Source organism: Calypte anna, chromosome 7 (genome assembly GCF_003957555.1).
Source record: "Calypte anna isolate BGI_N300 chromosome 7, bCalAnn1_v1.p, whole genome shotgun sequence".
Lineage (NCBI taxonomy): Eukaryota > Metazoa > Chordata > Aves > Apodiformes > Trochilidae > Calypte > Calypte anna.
In genome coordinates, this window is record NC_044253.1 from 19,741,493 (window position 1) to 19,756,303 (window position 14,811).

The 14,811-nt window shown below is 37.5% G+C and overlaps 1 protein-coding gene across 2 annotated transcripts in view; it reads left to right on the forward strand.

Annotated features, from left to right (window-relative positions):
* Positions 1-14,518, forward strand: part of B3GALT1 (beta-1,3-galactosyltransferase 1) — an 89,506-nt gene extending 74,988 nt beyond the window's left edge. For both annotated transcript variants that reach the window (XM_030454627.1, XM_030454626.1), the window contains 2 exons: positions 9,472-9,510; positions 10,088-14,518. In XM_030454627.1, coding sequence (XP_030310487.1) covers positions 10,318-11,298 — 981 coding nt within the window. In that variant the 5' untranslated portion in view covers positions 9,472-9,510; positions 10,088-10,317 and the 3' untranslated portion in view covers positions 11,299-14,518. The remainder of the gene's footprint in view (positions 1-9,471; positions 9,511-10,087) is intronic.
* The last annotated feature ends 293 nt before the right edge of the window (positions 14,519-14,811 follow it).

A 14,811-nucleotide genomic window follows, 5' to 3' on the forward strand; every position in this document is an offset into this window, starting at 1 on the left:
CATCCAAAACATCTAGTTACTATGAGCTTATTTTTAAATCCTTGCCACAAGAGATATGGGCTCTTGTTACTGTGAATGTGTCAACATGACATTGTGCAATGGTCTTTTCAACCTCAAGCTTCAGAAAACTAAGTGCTGACAAACTGTCTGGGCCCACATCTGTGAAACACTGCATATGTGTTAACTGATAGAGCCTGACTACATTGCTCTCAAATGTTGGTAGGTTTGCAAAAAATATCCCTTTCTGCAGCTGAAATTTTTCTTGTTCAATCCCCAGTAAAAGTAGGTTTTCATTGAAGTTCAAGCAAAACCCCTCCTACTGGTTAGCCATGGCAAAATTAGAAGAAACGTTTCCAGTCTTTGTTGTGCCAACTAACAGCCAGGAGTGCTGGCCCTCAGCTGGCTGAGGCTCAGGTCCGTGTGCCCATGAGCAGGGAACAGCAGTTGATGGTGACACCAGCTCCCTAGTGGGAAAGCAGGACTCTGTGGATTTAAGGCACACGGCCAATCCAGTAAAATATCATTTCAGCTCCTTTCAGTGCAATGAGGCAAATCCCACTTTTCTAAGAGGACTACCCCTTCTCTGGAAAGCGACCTGTTTGGAAAGCCCAGCCAGCACTGCAGGCACTCAGTGCCACAGCTGGGGAGATGCTGGGGGAGCATCCCAGGAGCTGCCATCAGCTGGAGGGGACACAGCCAGCTGCAGGCAGCCACCGCAGGGCTCTGTTATACCTGCAGTTATTTGTCTCTGCCAGATTTAAGGTGATGCTATTAGAAAACCATGCTCAAAAAAGCTCCTGTAAACTAGGGAAATGTCCACCATGACTTACCAATCACTAAAGAAACGTGTATGTCTAGGAAATGCTTTTTATGTATTTGAGAATGAGTCATCTGGCTGAAGCACGGCCCATATTTTCCAGGTTGACGAGACAAGTCATTTAAGTCATTTGTTTGGTTGCCTGGGTTTGTTGTTTTGGGGTTTTTTTGTTTTTTGTTGTTTTTTTAGGTTGCAGCTCTGTGAGAGACAGGTGCAATTTTGAAAGCAACAGCTTGTGTTAAATGTATCACAACTACTTCACAAAGGGAATTAGAAACTTGAAGCTTGGCTTATAAATAGCTCATGGTGACAAATGCTTCTCCACACAACTTCACATTAATTACTGTAATGCAAACATGAAAAAAACTGAGCTGCAAGCTGTTCCTGGATGAACAGAGCAAGACTTGGGACCTCTTCAACTAGGGGAACATTTTCAGAGGAAAAAAAGAAATGTCCATGAAGCCACAATGTCACAGCATCCATCAATATCCTTGGACATCTAATACCTGATGTGTTTCTCTTACAAAAACTTGGAGCTCTACTATTGTCACAGGACAGCTATTATATGATCATCTAAACTCGTTGCTTACAATGTTTCTAGCCTCATTGTTATGGAGAAAATGAGAAAAGAAAAAAAGAAAAAAAAGAAAAAAAAAAAAAGGAAAAAAAGTGAATTACAGTTATTTTTTTAGCCTTAAAAAAATCATAACAATTACAATAAATATAGATATCATACAGATAGACCTGTGATAGAAACAAATCCCTCTAGTAACTCTCTATCAATAAGCGCTATGCTCTGAGGCTATAAAAATTTATTTATGCATATCAGTAATCAGTGTTTCCAGCCTGAAAGGCCCCCAGTTTTGATAAGGTTAAAAGCAAAGTTCCCCAAGAATCACAACAGGCATTTTAATGATCAGGTTCAAATCTATTTAGGGATTTTCCCAGTAAATTCAAAAGATTTAATTGTTTGTATTTTTCCTCTGGTGCCCCTAATAGCATGTGAGTTATGGGAAGTAGATTCATTATCCAGTTCAATGAGTTATCATTACCACAGACACTGTGTGATATCAGGTGTTCCAACATTCACATAATTGTTACTTCTATTTAGTGACAAAGACTAATTGAGAATGGCATATTCACTAGGGTAGCCATCTACATAACCAAGACCAGTCATCTTTTCTTGGTATGATAACCCAGCCCACCGTTTTACAAATATCTCTGTGAATACAAAGGCAATGAAATAGTGAAATTAGAGGTTAAAGCATGAACAGCAGTATACTTGATTTCAAACACTATTATTTGAAGGTAATTTAACCCATTGACTCTGATAATAAATTAAGTAAATTGTTTCATGAGTAATGAAGATTTTGTTAGAGCAGTTCGAAACGTTTTTCCTTTGCAAATTTTTTTTAACAGGTGAAAGCTTGTTTTTTGGTTTTTTTGGGTTTTTTGCCCTAAACTTCCACTAGATGCAAAATATTCCAACCATTTTGGTGGTGACAAGCTAAAGAACCTTGCCACGAGATTTCAGAACAGAGCACGGCACAATACCTAAAGAAAATATCTGTGGCTGGTTTAACCCAAAGTGAAATGTTATTCTGCATCATTTTATAACCATACTGAATACAATTTACACATTACTGCTGTAACAGGAAATAGCTGATGTAATCACAAATGACCTATCACAACATGAAGTCACAAAGTGTTTTTTAAAATGGTTTCTGAGTAGCATTCATGGGGAAAAGTGCACAGAGCTGATACTTGACATCTCCTGGGCAACTTTAAAAAAGAAGAGAAAAAAATATTCCTGCTTGAACACATTCTGCTTTTCACTTTTTATTCTTAATTTATTTTCTTTCCTCTTTCGTTAGTACAGAAAATGCATGCTTAAAATGCCTGCTATTAAAGTTAGCAGCAAAACTCCCATTAATAGCAGCATGCATTGGCTCCAGATAAATCACTTACACTTGCAATATAACAAGACAGAACTCCTGATTGGAATGTCTCAAGATCTAATTCTATTTTGAATAAGATCCAGGTATTAACCATTCTAGGTTAATATCTGACCAACCACAGCCAGTCTGCTAAAGCTTTAGAAGCTCATCCATTGTACACAGTCCTCAGCATCTGTCCTTCCACCTCCTTCCACATGGAGTCAGCTGTGTGATGCCCCTGTTGGAGACTTAGGGGAAGACTAGACTGTCACAAACACATAATGACTATGACCAAGAAAGTTAATTTTTTTTTTAATTACCAAAATAATAAGGCTACTGAAAATCTAACACTGTGACATGCCAAATGACATTAAAATAAAATGAAAAATTTCAATTTCCTATGAATACTAGATTTTAGGAAATCATACTTTTTTCTGGTTAGAAAACCAGAATGTTAGCAAACTGTGAATGTTTTTCTCCTATGCAATACCCAAACCCAGACAGGCACAGCATGCAGTTTAGACACGCTTGAATCTATCACCACTTTGTCCTCCATCACCGGCACAGGGGGGTTATTCAAGGCAAGTTTTATCCAGAGCCAGACTAACCAGGAAGAAAATGCAGCTACAAACACCCCATGTAGCCACATGCAGTGCAGACCCAGCTCCTAGTGACCATGAGAGAATGCAGCTACTCACCAGTAGTACTAAGTAAGGCTGATTGCAATCACCAGACCCCCTGAGGAATGCTCTGCCGTTATGAAAATCACCAAGTGGTGTCTGGCCAACCTAACAGCTCTCAAGTCTCTGATCAGAGAAAGAAAGGAAACATTTTCTGCACAGGAAATTCTCCCTGAGCTGTAAAATGTGGATGGGAATTAATAGCTAAAAAACTCCTGATGTTTAAACCAAGCCAGAGAGAAAGGCTGCTCAAACCAGCACTGAGATCTCACCTCCACACATTGCCAGATGAGGAATGGTCCTTCATGCTGAGCTCACATTTCCTCATCAGTAACTTATCCCCATTCCCTCAGTCATGGTGAACCCGACATTTATATTAGTCCAAATATTCCTAAATGTTTCTTTCAACTGCTGGATCTTCTGCAATTAAAAGCTGCACTTTGTACTTTAGTCATTGTGGAAGCTGTTTACTTTTTAACTTGCAAATTATTTGGTGGAGAAAAAATAAGTGCATAATTCATTCATTCATAGGTGCATCAGAAAAAGAGCATGAAAATATAGTTAATTGTTCTATGCATGCTCAGTTCTTGAAAAAGTACAGAAAATCCTGCTTTTATAGACATACATTCATTGAAAAAATATAAAGTGAAAAATACAGACAAATCAGTCACATGCAGATTTGCTTTCACATAGAGTAACTTTTCACTCAAGATTCTGCATTAGCTCTTTAAAGGTTACAAAAGCTTTTGTATTATGGACATGTTTACTGGAAATTCTAAAAATTTCATTTTCTATATATATGATTTAGAATCTTTCATGAAATTCCCTAATGTATAGTCATTAATTTTTGTTCATAAGAGCAGGTAGTGTATTTTGAAAAAGAATTTATAAAACCAAAATTTAATTCCAGAGATCAGTTACTCAAATCAGGGATGAAATAAAATTTAAACTAGCTGCAAACCAGCATTCAAGAAAAGAGAACTATTAGTGGGAAAGACTCATTTGCACGAATACTTGTTTTCACATTCACTTACGGCCTAGGGTAAAGCTCATCATCAATATGTCTGTGAATAAGGAATAATTCTCTGTGCACAAATGGCATGGTTTAAAACAAGCTGATTTTTTGAAAATATTTGTCCTTGCTGCCTGTGAAGAAAGAGAAGGGAAACCAACCTCTTTTAACATACAACAGCTGGGAACCCCTCCCTCAAGGTAGAACAACTTGAGTTTTCTGAAAAACGTGGACCTGAAGCTAATGCTTGTACTTTCCTCCCCTTGACCCAAGACTGTGGCTCCTTCATCTGCTACAGTCCCATTCCACATATATTCTAGGGGAAGGTCATCCTTTGCAGCACTGGTTTGGTTTCAGGTCCATTATACCCAGGCACAGCAAAAGCATTTAGAATATTTAAGAAACCTTCAAATCAAGTTGCCAGAGAGAAGCTTCCAATCTCCTGTTAAATCACCTGTGCCATCTGCCCAGAATTTCCTCAAGAAATTACCATGAAAACATATAGCCAAGAATATAACAACATAATCAGATTTCTTTGTAGATGTCTTCTTAATGTTCAGGATAATTATCTTCTCAACAAGACTCAGTAATAATCACACACTTCTCCTTTCGCAATTTAAGGACTTGTTAAATGGTGAACACATTTCAGTGTCTTGGTCTATATCCAGATGAAAGCCATGATCATAGAAAACCTTACAAAAATCTCTCTTCAGGGAAAATGACAAGAGTTCGCTACATTTACTAGGTATTTTAGCAGCTGCATTCCCTCTTTTCTTTCAGGGAAAGGAATAGGTACATTTTGGCAGAGATGCACAGTGTCAATTTGACTCAGTCATGCTCTGCCTAACATGCTCCTGGGTATCAGGAGGAGCAGCTGTGGCTGCTTCTCACCCAGGGCCATCCTCAGGGCTCAGCATCCTGACTGCCTCCACTCAGCACCCAGGTTGAGCCTCAGCAGGAGACAGCAACATGGTATGGATTACAGGAACAGAAATACACCCGGATCCACGAGCTGTGGTTTCTATCATGTGCATCCACCATGATCTAGTTACAATAATGCAACTGCATTTACATAGTATGGGCTTTCTTGAAATAAAAAAAAAAAAAAAAATCTCCCAGCAGAGACAGCAGTATTCCAAAATTTTGGCAAAACACTGCAGTCGGCAAGTAACGTTTGCTGAACTCATTTGATGTCTGCCTGAGAATTACCCATGAGCAGTTAGCACATACTCAAATGTGCTCATTAGCTGGAGGATTATTCTTGATATGCAGTCAGCTTATAAAAGGTTTGCTGCAAATACAGTCTCCATCAAGTCAATTATTACAGAAATTACACAGTCCCACTTCTGTGTTCTAACTTGGTGGCTTCTTTGGTTTGCACAGCATGAGCTGTGAATACTGCAACTAAGTGCATAATCTGAAAACATGACGATAAAGACAAGCTTTTTACATTCACCTACCCTAGAAAAGCTTGAAGATTTGATTACTAATATTTGGCAGGAAGGTTGGGAAAAGGAGCGGACAAAATGTTTTTAAATACAAGGAGCCAAGAGCTTGAAAGTTTTACCCTACACAAGAAAGGAAAGGAGATAACACCATTTGTCTGTGCCAATGTCCCCAGACATGACATATCCTACCCCAACAGACAAAATTATAAAGTTGATGAAAACCTATCCACTCTCTCTGTAACAACACATCCTGTTACAGGGTCTTCAGATTTCAACAACAAAATTCAAAATTATCGTGGCAAAATTGTTTTAAAACTCACCCCTGTAGTGAGAGTGTACTGAGTCTGGTATCAGGACTAGAAACTCAAAATACTAATAAATTTGCACAATTGACTAGGTGAAAGATATTCTGAAGAACTTCTGGGAGAATTGCTAGAGGAACCACAGCAATACACAGGCACTGAAATGTTTTTTGGTCTTATGTAGATAAAAGTAGTGACCTAAGTTCCCATATATTATTCCTCCTCTTTTCCAAATGAGTAATTACCAGTAAAAGTTTTAATGCATTATAATTTGTACACTATTTTTACACTCTAATTTCATTCCTTGTAATTCACATTCTTGATATAAAAGTTTAAATAAAGATATGGAAGTAATATCTTTATATAAAGATATAAATTGCATGGCTACATAGTTTCAGGTCACAACATATGACAAGGAAGAGGTTGGCTGTCACAGTCTTTGATACTGAAAATAGTTTTGCAAAATACCTTCAACACAGAAAAGTTTGAGTTAGGAGCTTGCTTAGCTTAGGTCCTTGCTTAGGTCCTTGATGAATTAGCATTGTCTTTAATAATGGAATTTGACACCCTCTGAAATTCTTGACTACAAAATCATCACAAAAATATTTCACAGCATAGTCCATGTTTCCTTGTCTAATCAAGGTATGTTCTTTCTTGCTTGTGCAAACAAAGTGTTATTGGAATTACTGAGCAAGAATGATGTTACAAGAAATAATTTGTAGGAACATTTGCCCTCTGGCCAAAATATTACAAGACACAGCTACTAATCTAATCCCCTGTTCTTTAACCCTGCAAAGAGTGAGAGAGATCAGTCCTGAAGGCAGCAATAATATCAGCTAAAATAGCAGACCAAGCCTCCTTAGTACATTTTGTTTTGTATTAATTTCATTTGCCAACTTTGTTTGGGCTTGTTTCTTCCAAATCTGTTCCCCACATATAACAAAAAAACCCCTCAGATTAAGCAGAAACATTAACTTTAACCTTCACATCTTTACCTCACAGCAGGATAGGAATAGCAGAGACATCCATCACAGGAAAGATGTTCTCTTTTTGTTTTTCCCCTGAATCTTACTAAAAATAATCAAATCTAAAATTTCACATCAGGAAAACCACAGAAAGCTCACTCATACTGACTTCACCCACATTTTATTAAAGATTTCCACAAGGATGGTAGAAAGCACTCCAATCTATAGTACACCATCTAAAAATCTTATTTAAAAAATTAAAAAGGAAAAAAAGAAAAAATAAAAAAACAAAAAAGCCACACAACCAAACAAAAAATCTCAAATCAAACACATAAAAGAAAAATATAAACTTATTTCAAGAGACAGCAATCTAAGGGCCATATAAGAAATATCATCTTGAACTAACAGTTAACCATAGATTTCATAACTGAGTAAAAAACTCCCTAAAATGACTTGGACTCTTTCTTCAAAATGGTGAATTGGCTTTTGTTGCTTCTAATCCTTTCAGAGCACACAGGATTGGATATAACAGCCATGACATTACTGGCCTGCAAAGCTATTTTCTGTAATTTTGCAATTTCTAAAGAGCACTGGTTAAAATTTGCCATTCCCTCATATATCTGCACAGTAGTGACAGTAACTAATGCACCTGCTTTTATTAAAGAAAAGATGCAGAATACATGTTGAGAGAATGCAATATATAGGTTCCTAAAATAATTCATCATATGCAGAATATTACAAGTATTTGTGAGACCTTAATGCTGGAGTCCATTAAATACCTACATACCACTGACTCTCTACCTTCAATCCAGTACTGCTGTATTTCTTTATTAACAGCCTCCTAAACCTCACACTTCTGTCTTTTCACTATTTTATGGCATTTAATAAGTGGTATTTTTTTCTCGCTGGGGTTTCCAGTGGGTGCTGTTATAAAAGATTCACAATGAAGTCAGAAAAAGGCACGAGTTACTGGGTCAGGGATGTGTTTTCCTTTCTCAAAACCGTGTCCCAGTGACCCCAGTGGGCTCTTACAGCAGGACAGATCCCCTCTACAGACATTACCGTAGCATTTATCCATACATCTCTCACAACTGTATTTATTTTCTGAGATGTGTCAAGATTATTGTGTTCTGTAGCCCTCTGGGGCAAGTAAAGGGCTGACATAAATATACTGCTCCTAAATGTTTACTGCTGTTGCTTGGTGCACAAAAATCACAAACCCCAAGTCGTGTGACAAGCAGCAAAGGAGATCACAGTCACTTTCTACTTCATTAAATTACTCCAATTTTATGGCAAACATGATTAAAAAGGATAAAGCTCTGAAACAGGCCACAGATACATGTTTTCCTGTTCTGTGGGAGAGGAGCACCGAGTTCTGGTCACTACGTATCTCCAGGTGCTGTAATGAAGACAGCAGGACAGCACTCGCTGTGAGAACCTGTAAGGAGACTACAGTCTGTATTTGGCATGTGTTGAGGTTGTTGCTCTGCTGTCTTCACAGCTCTGTCATACAGCAACATGGGGTCACAGTCCTATAACTGATAGCCTCAGAGGGGCTCTGCCTGCACAGACCCCACGCAACACATCCCCTGGCAGGGAGCCCTGCTGCAGGGCCACACTCCCACCTGCTTTTGGAGACAGGAAAAAGAGACTATACACATCCAACACGGGGGAGGCATTGGCTTCCTAAAAAGCATTTTGATATAACCCAAGCCAACATGTCAAAACATTGTGGAAACAGAAAGGACATTTCTAAGACAAGGCTTCTCCTTTTATCTGAAACAATATACATGTTTTGTTCTATCCAAAGTAAACATTAAATATTTCAAAGACTCTTGTGTAAACCTCATCTGTTGCAGGTTTCTACCATCCTTTAGCTCTGAAGCAATGGCAAAACCCAGGAATCATGGACCCTCCAGGCACCCTCCAGCTGGTGTGCCTTGGAGGGGTCAGCATTGATCCAGCAGGCTTAAGGCAGCTTGTCTCATTTCCATGTAATGAATGATAAACAGAACTGGTTCCCAGAAACATACTAAGAGCAAAGGAAGCTTCAGGGGTAGAACATTCCTCTGGTCCAAGAAAGCCTCTGGTGGCTCTAGTGCCACAGTGGGGAAGGGCAGGAGTCCCCACTTCCCCAGTATGGAAGTGCCCTGCACGCTGAGCAGTGGAGTGACAGAGTTAACAGGCTGCCACTGTGATTTATCTTATGTGGGATACAAGTGATGTCTGCTCATGACAGTAAAGATTCATTTGTGGGGAGAAGAGAAGGACACCAGCAAGAATAACTGAATCATGTTCATTTATTTCTAGACTTTTATGGAGTCTACTCGGCCACTGATCATTACATGGGTAAGAGCATATCTATCTGTCTTTCTCTCCTGTACCTTTATCAGTCAGTCCAATTCTGTCTGATTTCCATCAAAGTGTTCTCTTGGTAGCAGGGCAGATATCAACAAATTTAGATTAAATGGAATCTGCAGGTATTAATGCGCATGGTTGACATCAGTTAATATTAAAGACATTTGAGATTGAGACATTTTCATTCTTTAAATAATTTTAAAATGTTCCATGGCATACTCTGACAGACTATCCAGAAAAAATGCTAGGAAGCAAAAAAATATTTCAAACCAGAAAATTATTTTCATATATCTTTAAAATTATCTGCATAGACAAAATGCTATGCATGCTTAACTTTTTAAATATATTACCATCTCCGAGAAATTATCAATCACAAAAGTATTACTTCAGTTATAATGCTATATTTTAGTTCACTCTCTTGAATTGTGGTGCCTTATGAGGAAAATGTCTATCCAAGAAATGCATTAAGCAGCTTAGCTTATTAATGGTCAGCCATATTTATATTAATTTTTCTTGCCCTAGACTTTTATGATCTAGCAACAATAAAATTTTTCTTCATATTTTTCAGAAACAAAAGAAAATACTGAGACATGGAAGCCACTGGTAATAAAAGAAGAGAAGCTGAGTATCATCAGGGTTAATAAGCTGCTATTTGAGATCCATGAATGATTACAGAGTTAATTTTCTATATCGAACTTTCAAGTTTCATTAATAATATGCTGCCTCTCTGGGACACAGGTGCAGTCATGGTAAAAAGGCTATTTATTCATCATACGGAATAGAAGAGCTAGAGGAACAATGGCTTCAAAGGTCTCATGCTTATACATTTTGACAGTAGTTTGTTGGGCAAGCGCTCTCTGGTACTTAAGTATAACTCGCCCTACTTCTTCCTACACTGGCCACAGACAGCTCGGCAGCATATCTATAGCCAGGAAGAATGTTTCCTTTGGCAACATAAGAACTCGACCTATAAATCCACATTCTTTTGAATTTCTTATCAATGAACCCAACAAATGTGAGAAGAGCGTCCCTTTCTTGGTCATTCTTATCAGCACAACTCACAAGGAGTTTGATGCAAGGCAAGCCATTCGAGAAACATGGGGAGATGAAAACAACTTTAAAGGAATTAAAATCGCCACACTGTTCCTCCTCGGCAAAAATGCAGATCCTGTGTTAAATCAAATGGTAGAGCAAGAAAGCCAAATTTTTCATGACATAATTGTGGAGGATTTCATTGACTCCTATCATAACCTCACTCTGAAAACGCTGATGGGGATGAGGTGGGTAGCAACATTTTGTTCAAAAGCAAAGTACGTTATGAAGACAGACAGTGATATTTTTGTAAATATGGATAACCTTATTTATAAGCTGCTCAAACCTAACACCAAGCCAAGGAGAAGGTACTTCACAGGTTACGTTATAAACGGAGGGCCAATACGAGATGTCCGCAGCAAGTGGTACATGCCGAGAGATTTGTATCCTGACAGCAATTATCCACCCTTCTGTTCAGGCACTGGCTATATATTTTCAGCTGACGTAGCAGAACTGATTTATAAAACTTCCCTTCATACCAGACTTCTTCATCTTGAAGATGTGTACGTTGGACTCTGTCTCCGGAAGCTGGGCATTCACCCCTTCCAAAACAGTGGCTTCAATCACTGGAAAATGGCTTACAGCTTGTGCAGGTATCGCAGGGTGATCACTGTGCACCAGATAACGCCAGAAGAAATGCACAGAATTTGGAATGACATGTCCAGCAAGAAACACCTTAGATGTTAAAATTTTTACAGATGTACATACCTTTTTTTTTAAAAAAAAAAATTGGTTTAGTGTGGTTATTTTTTGACCAAGTGATCTGCTGATTTACAGGTTAAACTGTGGGATATTAACTGTGAGAGGATTTTTAATGACTTTTTTCATTCTCATTTTCAGTACTGGTTTACAGACTTCAGGCTCTTGTCATAAGGAGACTACACCAACTGAAAGGATCTAGAGTCAAATCTCAGATTTTGTACACTATCCTCTGTCACGTATATCAGCTCCTGTATCTGTATGTAAAAGGACAGTAATAAACTATCATGAGCTGCTAAACAGTTCATGCCCCAGATTCCGAGATAAGACTGTGGCCCTAAGAACTGAAGCATTAGAAATATAATTGTATTCCTTTTTTGACACCCTACAATCATCTCTGTTTAGAACTTTGTTAACAAATTGAGTGGTATACATTTGCACTGACCTTTTACACCTATATATTGACATGTATAGTTTGTGTTACAATGTGTGCAATCCTTGAAAACTTACTGATGGTATAATAGCAGAATTTAGACAAGAACATCAAAGTCTCATAGGCCTTAGAAACAAACCCACACACTGAAGTGTATTTTTATCCACCAAACAGTATTTAAATAATTTCAGAAGATACTCCATTTCTTTCCACTGTCTAATAGCCCTTAAAAAAAAATCTAATACAATTTTAATATGAAGTAGAATCTGTAGGTAAAAAAAGAGAGATGTATGAAAAACTCTCAAAAATTCATTTGAGGTACAAGGATCTTTTAACTTTTAATTTTAAAGCAAGTGCAATGTTTGTTATAAGTATCAGTGGAGCTCTCCATTAAGTGTCTTGTATAGCAATATATAATTATATTGAATGGTAAAAGTGTCAATAAGCAGCATATTTCTTCATCAGTCAGTACACAATTTACCTAAATAACACAGAAGCAGCTTAAGGTAACATCTACTTTTTGCTACGGTATATGTTAAAAAAAGAAAAAAAACACCCAAAAAAAAACAACCCCAAAAAATACCCAAGCCAACTCTATTCAGTACCACCTTCTAACAAAAGCTAAAATATGACATTCTTCAGCTAATAACTTGGAATGAAAAATTCACAAACAAGCTAGAGAAATGAAACTCAATAAACCTTATTAGCTGTAGATTAATCACACCATCCACAGTACACACAAAAGTCACATTAATTTCAGCTGGCATTATGGGCAACATACAAAAAAACCCAAACCTGTTACTCCATACATTATTCAGGACATCTGTAAAGTTGTCCAAAAATTTTCCATAGGTGTATGTAGCACTTTACAGCAGCAGAGGAATGAAGATGCTACCCCTAAAGGTTTGCAGTTTCATGGCAAATTGTTAGTCTGACTTAGAGATGCAGCACTACGTTTTTGAAAAGAACTACTTGTAAATAAGCTAAAGTGTACCTGGCCTTTAAGCTACACAACAGATAATCCAGAATTTTCTGCTAATCAACAGGAGCTTGTGCATCCTCCATAAATGAAAATCAGTAATTTTAGATAAAAATACTGAACTTCTTGCAGTATAATTAAGATTTACCTTCCCCTAGCTGACCTAGTCCTCATTAAGTTGCTCTTGCTTCATAGCAACCTCAGAACTCTGGCTAAACAAGATCCAACTAACTGCATAGATGAATATACAACACACACACACTGGCTGGTTAAATCTCAGCTTTCCTTACTCAAGCCCCAGAACATCCAGTTGAAGAAGGGAAAGGAGGGTAGAATTAATCTCAGGCCCTCAGGTAAATCAGAGAGGATGAATTCTGTGCTAGCAGGAACTCATTATGTAATATCTTCAACCTGCAGGTTGCAATCACTTCTGTTACCCCTCTGCACTGTGTAGTACTTTGGGGTTTCTGAATCCACAGAGTGGATTTGGTGGCCTTACTTCTGCTGACAGTTCTGTGGCCTTTGGTTAGTAACCAAGAGGACAGCAGGGCTCTCAATCCAGACACCTCAGGGCTAGAATAGCATGGTAGTCTTGAATTTCGCCTAGTACAAGTAACCTGCATTAATGATTGGAAGATACACCTTGAAAATAATATCTGAAGAAATGTATTTCCTGCCATTTAGAAACAGATAGCTCTTCAACAGAAATGTAAATGTTCATCTTGGAACTGATGTATATATTTCTAGTGCATTTTCTTCTGTATTCAGCTGTATATAAGTGTAAAGCCTGCTTGCTATGTAGTATTCTGTTATGCATGGAGCTAAGCTAGGCATTATATTTGTCCAGTGTTTCAAGAGCCTTAAGCATGTGTGCCCTAACTTTTGAATGTACAAGATTTTTTCTTTTATTGTCAAGTGAAGAACACAACAAAAAGAACACAACAAAAGCCTAATTTTCTACTTCTATTAATTTTCTGATAGTAGATTTCACTAGCTTGCTACACTTACATAACAGATGTATTCTTTTCTCTTTGCTCAGAAATTGCAGTATTGCAACCTGGAGCTAGGAAGGGAGTGATACATCTACTTGCAGGGACAGCTCACTGGCCCTTCCACCCTACAGTAGTGTTTGTGCCACATGGGGTACTGTTAACATACAAACATTTGCAGTGGGCTTCCTTTAATCAAGAGAATTATTTATGTTACTTAAAAGTCATTTTGTTTCAGGAGGCATGGGACAAATGACAACTTGGTTATGACGTGCTAGCTTCTAGGGACTTTACAAGTGTGACTATGATTATATTTTGATTCCAAAGCATACATTAACAAAGCACACTGAGCAAAGAAGCTAGGAGGGAAAAGCCTCTCTTGAGGAGGTTTTCACAAAAGCATTTTTTTTTCTAAACAGTGAGAATATTTCAACCAAATTCTCAAGGTTCATTTTTCATCTTTCCTAATAATAATGTTACGTATCAATTTCGATTCTTTATTGGCATTTTTTTGTATCTATAATGTAGATGGCAATTTGCAAATGAAGAGTGTAATTAACTAAAAAAGCTTGTCAACAGTAACCAAACTTAAGGTGTATCATTATATATGACTGGCTGTACTTATGTATTTATTTGTCTAAATTGTATATATTGTTTCATCTATAGTGTCTGTAGGAGTGCATTCTTTTAGATTAAAGTATTATTTACAGTTTTGTGGGATTGCCAGCAAAGCTGCTAATCAAGATACTATTTTTTTGTATCAACGTCAAATAATTAAAAAAATGAAGAAGAAAATCAAATGAAAAATTGAAGTTGTCAATACAGTTTTCTTCTTCACTTCTTTCTAGAAATGTAAACAGTATTATCTGAAAGCACAGTACCAGTGAATAAGGTCATTTGTCATACAGAAGAATATTGTGCTGTAAAAGAAGATTAAAAAAAAATTGGAAAAAGTAAACAACAAAAATATTACTTTTATTCATTATTCATGCAACAACTTCATCAAGCTGCTGTCCACATTGATCAGTTGCACTACTTCATTTGACTCCAAAGACTTAAAATCTCAAAACAGCCATGGGACTATCTGCCAAATTAGCAGA